A 15,942-nucleotide genomic window follows, 5' to 3' on the forward strand; every position below is an offset into this window, starting at 1 on the left:
GTGACAACAAGCATTCTTATTGTCTTTCAGACTTCAATGGTATATCATTAGTCAGGATTCTCCAGATAAACATGACCAATAGAGGGGTGTGTGTGTGTGTGTGTGTATAAAGATTTATTTTAAGAAATTAGTTCACACAATTTTAGAGGCTACCAAGTCCAACATCTGCAGTTAAAGTCCGAAGACCATTAGGCTAGAGACCCAGGAGAGAACTAGTATCGCAGTTCAAGCCTGAAGGCTGTCTGCTGACAGAATTCCCTCTTGCTCAAGGAAGGCTAGTCTTTTGTTCTACTTACTCCTTCAGTTAACTGGATGAGCGCCCACCCCCTGCCACCCACCACGTTACAGAGGGCAATCTGCTTTACTCACAGTTCACTGATTTAAATGGTAATCTTACCCCAAAACACCCTCATCGAAACATGCAGAATAATGTGTGACCACTTTTCTAGGCACCCTGGATCAGCCAACTTGACACATAAAGTTAGCATTACAAATGGGAATTCATTCAACAAATCTTGACACCTAATATGTGCTAGACATTGTACTGTGCTCTAAGGATAAAGAAGTGAACAATTGCTGTCTATTCTGGAAAAGAATGAAAATTATCAAGTAAAAACTAAACAAGATAATTATGGATTGTCATAAATAAAAACAGGGTATTACAGAGAAAAAAGTGGGGTAGATAGTGGTGGCTAGTTTAGATTGGATCATCAAAGATGTTACAGATTTTTCAACGTTGAGTAAAATGTTTGGTCTAGTTTATGATAAACAACCACTATTAAAACAGTACTGATGCATGTCGCAGCATGGATAAACCTTGAAAACATCATCCTAAGTGCAAAGCAAGTACATTAGAGCAACAAAGCACAGGAAAATTTCTTCTGGTAAACAGAGCAGGGCTACCCCACAGGCAGAGTAACACTCATGGATTGCTGGCTAGCTATGTATCTATATATCTATATCTATATGTATATATCAATCTATATATAGATCGATATAGATATGTATAGAGAGAGAGACGGAGTCTCGCTCTGTTGCCCAGCCTGGAGTGCAGTGGTGCACTCTTCTCGGCTTTGCAACCTCTGCCTCCGGGTTCAAGCAATTTTCCTGCCTCAGCTCCCAAGTAGCTGGGACTACAGGTGTCTGCCACCACGCCTGGCTAATTTTTGTATTTTTAGTACATGCCAGGTTTCACCATGTTGGCCAGGCTGGTCTCTAATCTAATACTGACTTATTTCCTTTTTCAATAGGAAAGGCATTAAATTTTATTAAGTGTTTTTAAGGCATCTATTGAAATGTTCATGTTTTATTTGGCTTTGTTTTTGCTGCATTAATCTGTAATATATTACAATAACAGCATTCTAATTTTTGAAACATTATAAAACCCCAGGGTTTAAAAAAAAAACCAGGGTTATTACATATTATTATTTTAATACATGGCTGAATTAATTGCACTAATATTTAATTTAGGATATTTCAAACTATAGCCCACAGACCCAATCTGAGCCACCACCAGTGTTTGTACAGCCTGCAAGCTAAGGATGATTTCAACATTGCTAAGTGGCTGAAAAAAATAAAAAGAAGAGTATCTCATTACATGCGAAGCATATATGAAATTCAATTTTTGGTTCATAAATAAAGCTTTTGTATTAGTTTCCTATTGTTGCTATGATAAATTGCCACAAACTTACGTGGTTGAAAACAACATAAATTATTCTTTCACAGTTTTGGAGGTCAGAGTCTGAAATCAGTTTCACAGAGCTCACGTCAAGGTCACTGGCAGGGCTGATTCCTTCTGGAGTCTCGGAGAGGAGAAAACTTTTCCTTGCCATTTCCAGCTTCTAGAGCTGCAGTCCTTATATTTCTTGTCTTGAGGCCCCTCTTACATCTTCCCATCCAGCATCTTGGCATCTTCAAATCTCTCTGCTTCTGTCGTCACATCGCCTTCTGTTTCTCTGAATGGCACAGCAGAATTCATAATAACAAAATAGTATGAACAATTCGAATGTCTACCAACTAGTGAATGGATACTCAAAAATGCTGAATACTATTTGGCAATAAAAATTCATGAGTTGTAACAAGGTACAAAGTACTGATGCATGTCACAGCATGAACAAACCTTGAAAACATTATCCTAAGTGCAAGGGGCTAGAGGCACACGACCAAACAGTGTAGGACTCCATTTATATGAACTGTCCAGAAAAGGTAAATCCAGAGAGACAGAAAGTATGTTAGTGGTTACCCGGGGATAGGGGTAGGAACAGAGAATGGCTGTAATGCCAGTGAATCCCAAAACTGGAGCCGAGCCTGAGAGGGTTCTTGACTTTGCACAGGAAAGAATTCAAGAGCAAACTGACAGTAAAATGAAAGCAAAGCAAGTACATTAGAGCAACAAATCACAGGAAAATTGCTTCTGGTAAACACAGCAGGGCTACCCCACAGGCAGAGTAACACTCATGGATTGCTGGCTAGCTATATATCTATATAAATATAGACAGATATCTATAGCTATCTATATCTATATCGATATATAGATAGATATATATAGAGAGAGAGAGACGGAGTCTCACTCTGTTGCCCAGCCTGGAGTGCAGTGGTGCACTCTTCTCGGCTTTGCAACCTCTGCCTCCAGGGTTCAAGCAATTCTCCTGCCTCAGCTCCCAAGTAGCTGGGACTACAGGTTCCTGCCACCACGCCTGGCTAATTTTTGTATTTTTAGTACATGCCGGGTTTCACCATATTGGCCAGGCTGGTCTCCAACTCCTGACCTCAGGTGATCCACCCATCTTGGTCTCCCAAAGTGCTGGGATTACAGGCATAAGTCAGGGCACCGGGCCAGTGGCTAGCTATATTTAATACCTACTCCTTCATCGTACGCTAAATAAGGGGTGGGTTATTCACGAATTTTCTAGAAAAGGGATGCAGAGTTCCTCTGGAACTGAGGATTCTTCCCTTTTTAAACTCTATAAGGTAAGGTCTGGCCTTTGCCATGGCATTCATAAACTGTCAGGGCGCCCATGTAAGTGTGGTAGCATGTTAATATATTATAATTAATGTATAATGGGCAGTGAGGGCACTAGAGGTCACTTTGGTGGCCATTCTTGTTTTAGCTGGTTTGGGCCTGTTTCTTCAGGGCAATTTTGGCCGTTTTTTTAGGGCATCCTGTTCTGACCGGATCTTGTTTTGCTCAGCGGGTGGTGATCAGTGCTTGGAAAACAAGTCCTGCTGATCTCCTACCTCAACTGTAACGGTGCACATACTTTTCGGGGGGATAATGGAAATGTTCTTAAATTATAGTGGTGGTTGCAAATGGTTTTAAAATTACTGAAAATCATTGAATGGTGCACTTCAAATGAGTGAATTTTATGGCATGTAAAGAAATTTTTTAAGAAAACACAGCTAAAAACTTAGGAGACAAGGAAGTATTAAGACTTTGTAATTTGGGAAAACACTTGTGATAAATGACAGTGACTGTGTGGTTGTGTGGAATGTATTTCCTTGTACGTACTGTGACAGAAAAGAGGGCAGGTGCCAGCTGCACTGGGCTTGGGCAAGAGTCATTCATTTAATTTTTTTTTTTTTTTTCTGAGCATTATTCATACACAGGAGGTTCACAGTGAAAACAAAAATTTAGGGAAAGCAACCCTGTCTTCACCTGGGAGCTTATAGTGCAGTGAGGAGACAGACACATCCATAGCTGGTGAGGTGACCAGGGAAGGACAGGAAGAGCGGGGAGTCGATCAGGAGAGGCCTGGCTGTGAAAACCAGGCACCCTGCCGACCCCGAGAAGACACGGCCCACGCTGGGAGGGAGCAGCCAGGACAAAAGCCCGTCGTCGTGGGTTCCTGCCTGGTGGGTGGTGGTGAGGATAGCGGAGGCTGGGCTGCCCCGGGCCTCCAGGGAAAGGAGATAGAGAGGGGAGATGTGGGGGAGCCCATCGCGTGCAACACCTAGGCCACTGCCGGCCGCTGGCTTTGGGGATGAGCGCGGAGCCTTTGGAAGATCCGGCGGGGTGGGAGGGGCGCAGGTAGGCTTCCACAGTATCCACGTGGCTGCGGCGTCGCCGACAAGGCCCAGGCAGGGGCAAGATGGTACGAAGCGACCGTTTAAGTGATTGTTACAGTCATCCCCGCAAAGATAACAGGAGGTTTGACCCCATGTAGAAGTGTGCGAAGCGGTTGGATTCTGTAAGCGTTTGACCCTAACGGGACTAACGAATTGACTATGGATGTGAGGAAGAGACTGGTCAGAGCTGATCGCGCCTCGGAATGGAGTGGTGGCTAGGATGAGGAAAAGCCCCGAGTGGAGCAATCCTGGGGGATGCGGAAACTGGGGCTGACTTTCCAGCCGTCTGCGTGCTGCTGAGGCAGAGGCCACCCTGGCGTCTTCCTCCGGCTCTGCCAGTCAGCGCGTACCGCCCCAGGATGTGGCGGGCTGGGAGACTCACGCTCCCGACGTGCTCTGCGGCCCGGCCCGCGCACCCGGGGGCGTGGCCTGCGCGTGCGTGCGTCGTAGACGATCGCTGTGGCGGGGCAGGCGAAGCGGTCGCTTCGAGCGCGCTAGTCAGCTCCCTGAAGGGAGTGACGGCGGTTGGGTGCCCGCGGCCACTTTTGCCTTCCCGGGTAAGTGCGGCGGTGGCGGTTGGCGCCGCCGTCTGAGGGGCGGCTTCCTGGGAGACGAGACGGGGAGAGCACCCGGCAGGCCCGCCTGAGGCGTTTGAGGCTCGCGGGCGTCGCTCCTCAGGCGCGGTTGGTCCGAGCCAGGAGGCGTTCCGTTAAGTTCGGTGCCCGCGGGCACCAGCCGGTGGGGTCTTCGTCGGCTTTGCCGGGTAGGAGGGCGGAGTGTGGGGTTGGTACGGACAGGGAGAGTCGGACGCGGCCAACCTGGACCGCGTCAGCCAGTCCCGGGTGACTGGCTCGAAGCAGCCTCCGAGTTGAGAGGGGTCGTCCGGGGCGGCCGGCGGGGCAGCCCCGGCAGCGCGCATTTGCTGAGGGAACGGATCCCGTGCCCGAGCGCCGCCGAGCCCCGCACGCCTGTGAGACCCGCTTTGAATTTTCTCTCCATGTTTGCTGCGGTTGTTGAGCCGACCCCCTGTAAGACTCGGACTCAACGTTTTTGTTTGCCGCACGTCAGCCAACGTAATGCTGTGGACGTAACAGGGCACGAACGTTTGTAACAGAAAGTTGAAGGGGCTGTGGCGTTGGAGGGGATCGCCCAGCCCTTTGAGTAGGAGTTGTCCTAGAACTCCGCCGACCGCCCAGCCGGTGGAGCCGGCGCTCCGGACGCCACCAGCGCTGGCGTTTCGTGGGCGCAGCACCTCTAGCCGGTCATCTTCATCGCCCTTGAGGGCACTGAGGCCGGGCCAGTCTTGAAACCCTGCCCTCTCTGAACTTAAATCCAGAGATGAAAACCCAGACGACAGTGGCCCGGCGCAATGGCTCACGCCTGTAATCCCAACGCGATGGGAGGCCGAGGCGGGTGGATCACCTGAGGTCAGGAGGTCAAAACCAGCTTGGCCAATATGGTGAAGCCCTGTCTCTACTAAAAATACGAAAATTAGCCAGGCGTGGTGGCGCACGTCTGTAATCCCAGCTACTCGAGAGGCTGAGGCTGGAGAATTGCTTGAACCCAGGAGGCGGAGGTTGCAGTTCGCCGAGATCGCGCCATTGCACACCAGCCTGGCGAACAGAGCAAGACTGTCTCAAAAAAACACACCCAGACGACCTAGAGCAGATTGCTTGGGGATTGTATCATGGGGCATTTTCCGTGTTTCTGAAGAAAAGCAGCATGTGTGCACCAGCCGTGAAGAACACACTGTGCATCGTGAAGTCTGAAAAATAGTAAAGCAGACCGGGAGGTGGCAAACGCCTTGGGATCCTAACGGTTTGGGAGGCCAAGGCAGGGGGTATCGCTTGAGCCCGGGAGTTCAAGACCAGCCTGCGAAACATAGGGAGACCCTCGTCTCTACAAAAACATTTTAAAATAATTAGCGGGCGTGGTGGTGAGCGTCTGTAGTCCCACCTACTCAAGAGGCTGAGGCGAGAGGATCGCTTGAGCTCAGGAGTTCGAGGATGCAGTGAACTTATGATTGCGCCACTGAATTTTCCGGCCTGTCCACCGGAGCAAGAACCTGTCTCAAAAAAAAAAAAAAAAATAGGCTGGGCGCGGTGGCTCAAGCCTGTAATCCTAGCACTTTGGGAGGCCGAGATGGGTGGATCACTAGTTCAGGAGATCGAGACCATCCTGGCTAATCCGGTGGGACCCCGTCTCTACTAAAAAAAAAAAAACTACAAAAAAAAAAACATAGTGAAGCATTTTAAGTTGATAGTGATTGTTTACGTGCATCTAAATTTACTCCTTCATGAAGTTTCACTAAAATTACATTAAGGGGATTTAAAAACAGAAACAAACCTCCAACAATATAGGAGAATAGGAAAGGAAACACTGGCAATATCTTAGCAAACCCTGTATTAACCACAGAATCTTCAAACTGCATGGAAACTGGCAGCACTGGACAGCTGTAGTACTGGGAATGAAGGTGGTCGTGGTGCAGAAGGTGGGTGTAAGGAGCTTAAAGAAACGATTTAGGTGAAATCTGAGAAGCAATTGGATATCCAGATCCCCTTCCCCATTTCACGCTGTTGGCTGACTGCCTTTCCCCTTGTTAGAAGACTGGATGGAGGCTTATTCTCTTGAGAAAGTAAAACAGAGGATCTTTGAACTGAGAAACCCAGGCATAATTATGGGGCTACATGTATGAAGTTAGGGACACTGAAGCTTCAAGTCTTTCATCTCCCTTATCTCACTCAACTTCCAAAACTTTTACAGTCAGATCAGACTAATGCTCTCCAGGCTGAAATAAGAGTATTCTACACGCTCACACACACAGATGGGGAAAGGTACATAATACGTTGGTTATGGTGGTTTCTAGGAAGTGAAAAGAACTTGGTGGCCGGGGGAAAGAGTGTGAGGAAACCTCTGTTTACGTTGTCTTTTAAAACATACCATGTACACACGATACCTATTCAAAAATGAAATGTATTCTTCACCTCTGGAAGGCCTATGAAAAAAATATTCTGTAAATTATGAACAAATCCTTTGACGTCTGTTTACATTTTTTAGTGTACCGTGTGCACATGATACCTGTTCAAAAATGAAATGTATTCACCTCAGGAAGTTCTATGAAAAAATTCTGTAAAAAATTATGAACAAACCCTTTGACACAGCAATTCCTTCCCCAGGAATTTATCTTATAAATATACTTACACTCGTGTGAAAATAAGTACAGTGCTATATGGAAGGATAAGTAAGAAGCAGATAATATTGGTTACCTTTGGAGAGGGGATCTGATGGCAAGTCAAAAGTGGAATGAGTGAGACTTTTTCACTACATATTCTTGGTACCTTTTGAACTTTAAACCTTGTTACTGTTACCTATGGAATGAATGAATAAATAAATGTTAATGGGAAAAATGGGTGAGTAATGGAGATCCTAATGTTGATAATATCCTAAACAATACAAGAGCTCTTAACATAGGAAGGAATGCTACATAACAACCCCAAAATTTCAGTGGCTTACATTTCATGCTCATGGATATTCAGATCAGCTGTTGTTTAGGTCTTGATTAGACTAGTCTGGACTCCAGACTTCAGTTTTGGGTTCAGATCTGTTCCATATGTCTTCATTTTGAGACCCAGGCTGAAAATGCAAAACCACCTAGAGCATGTTTTTCTCATGGCTGAGGGTGAAAGTTCAAGAGGGCTTCTGGAAGTTTGCCACGCCTAAGCTCAGAAGTCACACATTGAAATGTCTACCTACATTCCATTACTTAAAACAAGTTACATAGCCAAGTCCAAAGTAAACAGGGTGAAGACATCTATACTCTGCCTTCTGGCAGCACTGTGAAGTTACATGACAAGGTGTGGATAGGTAGGCTTGGGAACTATAATAATGAAGAAAATGGGTTAATGGAAAGATGCTGAAAAATTAGGATAGTTCATTTAGAATGAAGATTCTTACAAAAATGTGTATTTATACATTTTTACATTATCATTTTTTTGCCAAGATACAACATCCTACTTTGATATGAATTACCTTACAGTTTCCATGTCAAAGTATCACCTTTGTTTTATCTTCTATAACATCTACCAACCCTGCACCTGGCCCTCTAACCAATTCTGAGTGCCCATAGAAAAATGTACATGTAAAGACACCAGATTTTAGGGAAGTAATTCTAAATGTTTATTTTAGCTACTGAATGTGTTCATTCATAGTTTTTGTGTCATATCCATGTCTGCCAACTCACCTTTCACAACAGAATCTTCTTTTCAGGGAGATGTCCTTTGCTTCTCAGATGTAAATGCACTTTAAGTTTGTTATTCAACAGTGAAAATGAGTCATACAGAGGTAATATTTTCGTATGTTCTGCATCTTCAGGGTTCCTGGTTTTTTGTTTGTTTGTAATTATATGGCTTCAGAGTAATCTTATTTTCAACTTTCACTGTGGGAGGCAGTATAGCATAAGTGGTTAAGAGTGAGGAATCTAGAACAGACTGCCCTGAGTTTAAATCCTAGCTAGTGGCTATATAACCTTGGGCAAGTTACTTAATCTGCTGTGCCTTATCTATAAAATGGGGATAATGATAGTGCTTGCCTCATAGAATTGTTAGAAAGCTGAAATAAGTTAATACATATAAAGCACTTATAATAATACCCAACACAGTAAGCACTTAAATACTATTATTAATATCACTACTTTTTATTTGGAGGCTATGACTTGAATTATGAGCCTCACAGAGCAAACATGTATGTGGCTGTTCAGTTGTCTTAATAGGCAAGAAAGTAATTTTTGATCCCTTTATTCTCTTGAATTCCAGGTTAAATTAAAAATACCTTTTGGAAATAAATTACTAGATGCCGTTTGTTTGGTACCTAACAAGAGCTTAACATATGGAATAATTCTTACACATGGAGCATCAGGAGATATGAATCTTCCTCATTTGATGTCACTGGCATCCCATCTTGCATCCCATGGGTTTTTCTGCCTGAGATTTACCTGTAAAGGACTTAATATTGTACATAGAATTAAGGCATATAAATCAGTTTTGGTAAGAAAATTTCTTTATATTTACTTATAACAGAACTCTGTTTGAAATCCCTAATAAATGTAATATAAATCTTATTAGTAGTCATCTGGTTTAATTAAAAAAATATTTGAATGAGTGTATTCTTAGAAAACTCAGCAGTACCTGAAAGCTTTTTAATGGTCAGATTTCCCTGTCACCAGTTTCCATGGAGATGAATGCTTACATCATAAATGTTCCTCCGTGATATTGCCAAGGAAACTACTTATGATTTTTCTCACTGGAATTATGTAACTTTAGCACATCATTTTGACATTCTAGAATATTTACCATACTATGCATGTACAAATATGATACTGTTTTCTGTATATGTTATTTAGAAACCTTGCTTAAAATCCTGGATAACACTAAAGTTTCACTAAATCAAGCTTGTCCAACCCATGGGCCACATATGGCCCAGGACAGCTTTGAATGTGGCCCAACACAAGTTTGTAAACTTACTTAAAACATTATGACATTTTTTTTTTACAATTTTTTCTTTTTTTTTTTTTTTTGAGACGGAGTCTCGCTCTGTCGCCCGGGCTGGAGTGCAGTGGCCGGATCTCAGCTCACTGCAAGCTCCACCTCCCTAGGTTCACGCCATTCTCCTGCCTCAGCCTCCCGAGTAGCTGGGACTACAGGCGCCCGCCACCTCGCCCGGCTAGTTTTTTTGTATTTTTTTAGTAGAGACAGGGTTTCACAGTGTTAGCCAGGATGGTCTCGATCTCCTGACCTCGTGATCCGCCCGTCTCGGCCTCCCAAAGTGCTGGGATTACAGGCTTGAGCCACCGCGCCCGGCCTACAATTTTTTTTTTTAAGCTCATCCGGTATCATGAGAGTTAGTGTATTTTATGTGTGGCCCAACACAGTTCTTCCACTGTGGCCCAGAGAAACCAAAAGATTGAACACCCCGATCTAAATGCTTTCAAACTTACTAAGTTTTTTAGAACTTTAGATGTTAACATTATCAAATTTGGTATTAGTTGCAAGCCTTTGCTGGCCTTTTTAAAAAATAATTTATTCTCTAAAAATAGTTTAGTGCTTAAATATTTTAGTAAAAGTAGATTGACTTTTTTCTTACGTATTTGCCTATATAACCTAACGTGGTTTAATAGTGAAGGCATGACCAGAAGAGGAAGGACTGCTTACCTCTTTTAAGAAGAATCCCTTAAGATTTTCTGGTTATCTTTGCATAGATTTTCATACATTTCAGTAATGATGAGAAGCAATATATCTTGCCTTTCCAGTGGAATATTTTATAGATGAAGAACTGATAATTTTTTTATTTTTCTAGAATTACCTAAAGACATCAGGAGAATACAAACTTGCAGGTGTTTTTCTTGGAGGTAAGTGCAATACTTGTGAATACTTGTTAAGTACCTGTTTTAATATAGGAATAGGTAATGGAGAATTAAAATTAGTTGATCATAGGAAGCTAATTTAATGATTTTTTGTTGTTTTCGTAAGTCACCTTTTTAATGTTAAAGTACTTTATATACTTAGAGCAAACTTGAACCTCATGTATATGTATTATAAGCTGAGCTTCTCTCCTTTTATTCATATCGCTGAATCGTCCTCTTGCATATGATTCCTTTACAATGATTGTCCTTGTCCTTTTAAGTGTTCAGAAAAATAATTGCCTTTTTTTTTTTTAGCATTTGACTTAAGATCAATTTTTAGCTTTTTCTTTTTTTTTTTTTTTTTTGAGACGGAGCCTCCACCTCCGGGATTCAAGTGATTCTCCTGCCTCAGCCTCCCAAGTAGCTGGGACTATAGGTGTGCACCACTGTGCCCGGCTAATTTTTGTGTTTTTAGTAGAGATAAGAGTTTTGCCATGTTGGTCAAGCTGGTCTCAAACTCTTGACCTTAGGCAGTCTGCCTACCTAGGCCTCCCAAAGTGCTGCGATTACAGGTATGAGCCACTGCGCCTGGCCTGGTATTGCAACTTGTTAATTGCTGCCATTTGGAGTTAATGTGTTGGTAAACATATATGATGAACAGTAAAAGATTCAATTTGCCACACCATCACTGCTACTTTATGTGAAAGTTTATATTTCAAACTGAACTTAATTTTAATTGATTTTAGGTCGTTCAATGGGCTCAAGAGCAGCTGCTTCTGTAATGTGTCACATTGAGCCAGATGATGGTGATGATTTTGTTCGGGGTCTCATTTGTATTTCTTACCCACTGCACCATCCAAAGCAGCAGCATAAACTCAGAGATGAAGACCTCTTTCGTTTAAAAGAGCCTGTACTGTTTGTGTCAGGCTCAGCAGATGAAATGTGTGAAAAGGTGAATTATAACTCAATGTTTGTGTGAATGAAAGAGAATGAAAGAAATATCTTGGGAGCAAGATACTTCGCGCAACAGTCTCTTTTAAAAGTTGCCAATTTGACTAATGCTAGTTTTGTGTCCTGGTTACTCCGTTGCTTTTGAGAACCTAAAAATATAAGTATACTGACAAAATTTGTCTCCCTGGAAATAGAGTTGGTAAATATGACCCTTATTTGGAAAATGAAGGCTTAATATCTGAATCGTCTGATTTGGGGATTACTACACTGTAGATTTTTTAAATCATTTCAATATTCAGGCAGATTGTTTGTTGTAAAATTGATTCTTGAGAAAGGGTTGGCAATGTCTACACATTACTAAATATTAGCCCAATATTATGAAACAACGTTGTATTCCCCAGAGCATATAATTTGCTTGGGAAAAAGATTTTTTTGGGAAAAAATTTTTTTATTCCAATTTATTTAACATTAGTAGATGCATGAGTGCTTGATCTGATATTGCTACAGCTGAGAGAAGTGGACTGCCACATTTACGGACATTTCCTCACACATTCTATTGCCTAGAAAGTTGTCTGTGAGACAGCATTTAGTGAATACTTGGGAATGAATGTCAGTAAAGGCGGGGGAGAGAGGACCTTTTATTAAATATCAACAGAACATTAGTCTAGTATCCTCTTCTTTTTTTCTTTAGAACTTGTTGGAGAAAGTGGCACAGAAAATGCAAGCTCCCCATAAAATCCACTGGATTGAGAAGGCAAATCATTCCATGGCAGTGAAAGGACGGTCGACAAATGATGTTTTCAAAGAAATAAATACACAGATTTTGTTTTGGATCCAAGAAATTACTGAAATGGACAAGAAATGTCATTAGTTAAAAGCCATCTTGAATACACATACAGTTAATTTGATAAAGAAGAGTATGCCTCTCAGCATTGTGAGATATATTTCAGACTAATTTGATGTTCTTTAATGTTCCCTTATTTTTGAAACACGTTTTAAATGTGAAATTAATGTCCTTCACAAAATGTCTTTTGAAAGCACTGTTATAGTTGTATAAAGATGATGTAAAAATATTGAAGGTGGTCTACATATAATTTATTTTCATTAGTATAGTTAAGTTTTGAAAAGAATTAAACATTCAAATTTTGTTACAAAGGTGCTTTTGTCTTATTGATACACAACTGAGAAATTTTGCAGAGCAGTGTTATCTTCAGAAAAGGAAATCAAAACATTATGTTTAATCTAGTCAGATTTATAGAATGCACACTTCACCTTTTAATAAATCTCAGTGAAGGGATAGGAGTGGACATATGTTTCGAATATGGGGACCCTGAAGACTTTTTAGAATGACATAAAGATCTTTAATTCAAGAAGTGTTCACTGAAGGCTTATTACAGGCAAACCTCATTGGGTTTGCAAAGATGAATAAAAACTTGGAGCTTACAACATAGTGTGTGAGGCTGGGCATGGTGGCGTATGCCAGTAATGTGAGCATTTTGGGAGGCTGAGGTGGGTGGATCACTTGAGGCCAGGAGTTTGAGACCATCCTGGCCAACATGGCAAAACCCTGTCTCTACTAAAAATACAAAAATTAGCCAAGTGTGGTGGCACGCATCTATAATCCCATCTACTCAAAGGATGAGGTGGAAGAATTGCTTGAACCCAGGAAGTAGGGGCTGTAGTGAGCCTAGAGCACACCACTGGACTCCAGCCTGGGCAACAGTGAGACTATGTCTCAGAAAAACGACATAGTGTGTAAAATCAATAGACCACTCTGATTAAAGAGAGAAATAATTGTAAATTTGTGGTACTAACATCTTTGCTATATCTAGGCAGTTGGTGCACTTCATTTTGCCTTGGAAATTTCAACTATCACCTGATCTCAAGCTTGAATGGTATTGAGTTATATATTTTAAAAAATGGTTTTTGTATTTCCTGTAAAATTCACAAAAGGTGATGAGGCTGATATTAAATTTAAATAGAAATTTGTAGTAAGAAATGTTTCTTTATAGTAAATCTTTTGCATATCCTCCCTACTACTCTTAATGTTAGGCCATTAAAATAGCCTCAAGTGGCCTGGGCAGCTTGCAGATTTTTGAGGCCCTTCATTCCTCCTGCCCTGATGGAATCAGTAGATTTAAAATATTATTTTTCTAAATATGACAAAAGAATGAAAACCTAGGGAATAATGTCTAAATCTTTCATATTATAGAATAAAGTGATGTATAACTATAAAATTCCTGTTACTATGTATAATAGATATTTTTAACCAAGTTATTTCCTGAACCTAAATTTTTAAATATGTTGTATGAGTAAACAATAATTAACATTTGAAATTTTAAAACACTACTAGTATCAAAAGATTATAAACATAAAAAATATGCAAAGCTATCAAGAAGATAGAATCACTGGTCTATTAACAACTCTAAGTCACTGAGGAACATAAGTATTGTGAACCAGAAGTAAAAATAATGGGACAAGGAAAACACAAAGGACAACTTATTACATAATGTTAGAGTACAGCAAAACACTTAAAAGGCTGCTAACCAGGCTATACAATTTACAATATTTGTGTTTGCAAAATTAAACTATAGGCATAATATGATGACCAAAGATACTACATCAAATACAGGGGTAATGTAGGTAGATGATCATTTAAAGTTGATTTTCCCCTGAGTTGTCTATAAAAAACTACTGTTCCTTATTGATGTAATGGCTTGACATTTGAGGACTGTATAGCTAGCCATATTTGGGGAACATATAACTCCTAGAGAAAGATATGAATGATATATCTACAGCTGAAATGAACATTTAGGAAGAGGTCACATCTGCTCTCCTCCATAGATTTACCACACCTTGCAGGAAAATGTTCAGCCCCTTCAAGTTTGAGATTATAGACAAAGAGCCATTCTGGGTTCCTCTTCTGGTAGGCCCTAATTAATGGCATAGCTGTTGCTGGTAGAGGGTCTTGACTGCAAGTTGTCCAGGTTCTTGACATTTTGAATAAAGAATTGGACAAAATGCACAGCAAAGCAAGGAAAGAGTGAAGCAACGAAAGCATAGATTTATTGAAAATGATAGTACACTCCACAGTGGGCCCAAGCAGTCGCTCAGGAGCCCTGGAGAAGGAATCTTCTGGGGTGCAAACACCCCATAGAGGTTTCCAATTGTCTACTTGGTGTTCACCCCATGTAAATGAAGTGGTGGCCCACAATCAGTCCGATTGCTTGCAGAAAGCAACCAGTTAGAAGCTGAAGTGAAGTTACAAAGTTACACTCCCATGCAAATGTCTGGTTGCAGAAAGCAACCAATTTTGCAACCAGCTTTCAATTTTCCATCTGCTACACAGAAAAGGGGTTTGCAAAGGGAGTAGCCTCTGGTCTTTCTGTTACTTAAGCGTGGAAAGTTGGAATTTTCCTATCAACTTAGTTGTAGGAAGTCAGGGTGAATGGGTCTTAGGTTCCCTGCCTCCAGACCCTATTCTCCTGCCTCATAACCACTCGCCTAGACTAATGCTCTCCACCCATGGGGGACCTTTACCACTTAGGGCAGTGGTCCCCAACCTTTTTGGCACCAGGGACCCATGTCATGGAAGACAATTTTTCCACCTGACTGGGGTGGGAGTGGTGGGGATAGGGATGTTTTCTGGATGAAACTGTGCCATCCCAGGTCATCAGTCATTAGATTCTCATAAGAAGCATGCAACCTATAGATTACCCGTATGCACAGTTCATAAGATTCCCTGCTCCTATAAGAATCTAATGTCACAGCTGATGTGACAGGAGGCAGAGCTCAGGCAGTAATGCTGGCTTGCCTGCTGTTGGTTCATAGTAGGCCACAGACTAGTACTGATCTGCAGCCTGGGAGTTGGGGACCCCTGCCTTAGGGGATATTTGGCAATGTCTGGAAATATTTTTGATTGTCATGACTAGGGTTGGGGTGCTACCAGCATTCTGTAGGTAGAAGATTGGGATGTTGCTAAGCATCCTACAATACACAGGACTGCAGCCACAACAAAGAAATAATCCTGTCCAAAATGTCAATAGTGCCCACATTGGGAAGCCTCATCTTAAACCAAATTTCGGATTATCTGTAAGTCCTTTCTCCGTTACCATTAATTCTTCCATCCCCCTCCTTGACCCATTTGCTTTTTTTAATTATTATTATTTTAGTTTAGTTTTGTTTTTTTTTTTTTTGAGACTGGAGTGCAGTGGCACAATCTCCGCCTCCCAGGTTCAAGCGATCCTCATGCCTCAGCCTCCTGAGTAGCCGGGATTACAGATGTGTGCCACCATGTCCGCTAATTTTTGTATTTTTAGTAGAGACAGGTTTCACCATGTTGGCCAGGCTGGTCTCGAACTCCTGATCTCAAGTGATCCGACTGCCTTGGCCTCCCAAAGTGCTGGGATTACAGGTACGAGCCACTGCGCCTGGCCCAGTTTTATTTTTTTGAGACAGAATTTCACTTCGTCACCTAGACTGGAATGCAGTGGCATTATCATACTTCACTGCAACCTTGAACTCCTGGG

At 42.0% G+C, this 15,942-nt stretch overlaps 2 protein-coding genes across 4 annotated transcripts; one reads left to right on the forward strand and one right to left on the reverse strand.

The window, feature by feature from the left end:
* Positions 1–1,677: 1,677 nt before the first annotated feature.
* Positions 1,678–5,761, reverse strand: LOC117063690. Its single transcript, XM_033177552.1, has 4 exons — positions 5,716–5,761; positions 4,798–5,385; positions 3,656–4,397; positions 1,678–1,955 (listed from the first exon to the last, which is right to left on the reverse strand). The coding sequence occupies exons 1-3, from the start codon at positions 5,759–5,761 to the stop codon at positions 3,664–3,666; spliced, it is 1,368 nt and encodes a 455-aa protein (XP_033033443.1). The 3' UTR covers positions 1,678–1,955; positions 3,656–3,663.
* On the forward strand, positions 4,475–12,568 carry TEX30 (testis expressed 30). Of its 3 annotated transcripts, XM_033177319.1 has the most exons (6): positions 4,486–4,622; positions 8,332–8,406; positions 8,877–9,107; positions 10,417–10,468; positions 11,209–11,414; positions 12,105–12,568. In XM_033177319.1, exons 2-6 carry the CDS (start codon positions 8,392–8,394, stop codon positions 12,282–12,284), a joined length of 684 nt encoding a protein of 227 aa, XP_033033210.1. In that variant the 5' UTR covers positions 4,486–4,622; positions 8,332–8,391; the 3' UTR covers positions 12,285–12,568. The 3 variants fall into 3 exon arrangements, with proteins under 3 accessions (XP_033033209.1, XP_033033210.1, XP_033033211.1); XM_033177318.1 differs by lacking the exon at positions 8,332–8,406 and having other exon boundaries at positions 4,475–4,622; XM_033177320.1 differs by lacking the exon at positions 11,209–11,414.
* Positions 12,569–15,942: the final 3,374 nt, after the last annotated feature.

This window comes from Trachypithecus francoisi, unplaced genomic scaffold (assembly GCF_009764315.1).
Source record: "Trachypithecus francoisi isolate TF-2019V2 unplaced genomic scaffold, Tfra_2.0 Lachesis_group18, whole genome shotgun sequence".
NCBI classification, from domain to species: domain Eukaryota; kingdom Metazoa; phylum Chordata; class Mammalia; order Primates; family Cercopithecidae; genus Trachypithecus; species Trachypithecus francoisi.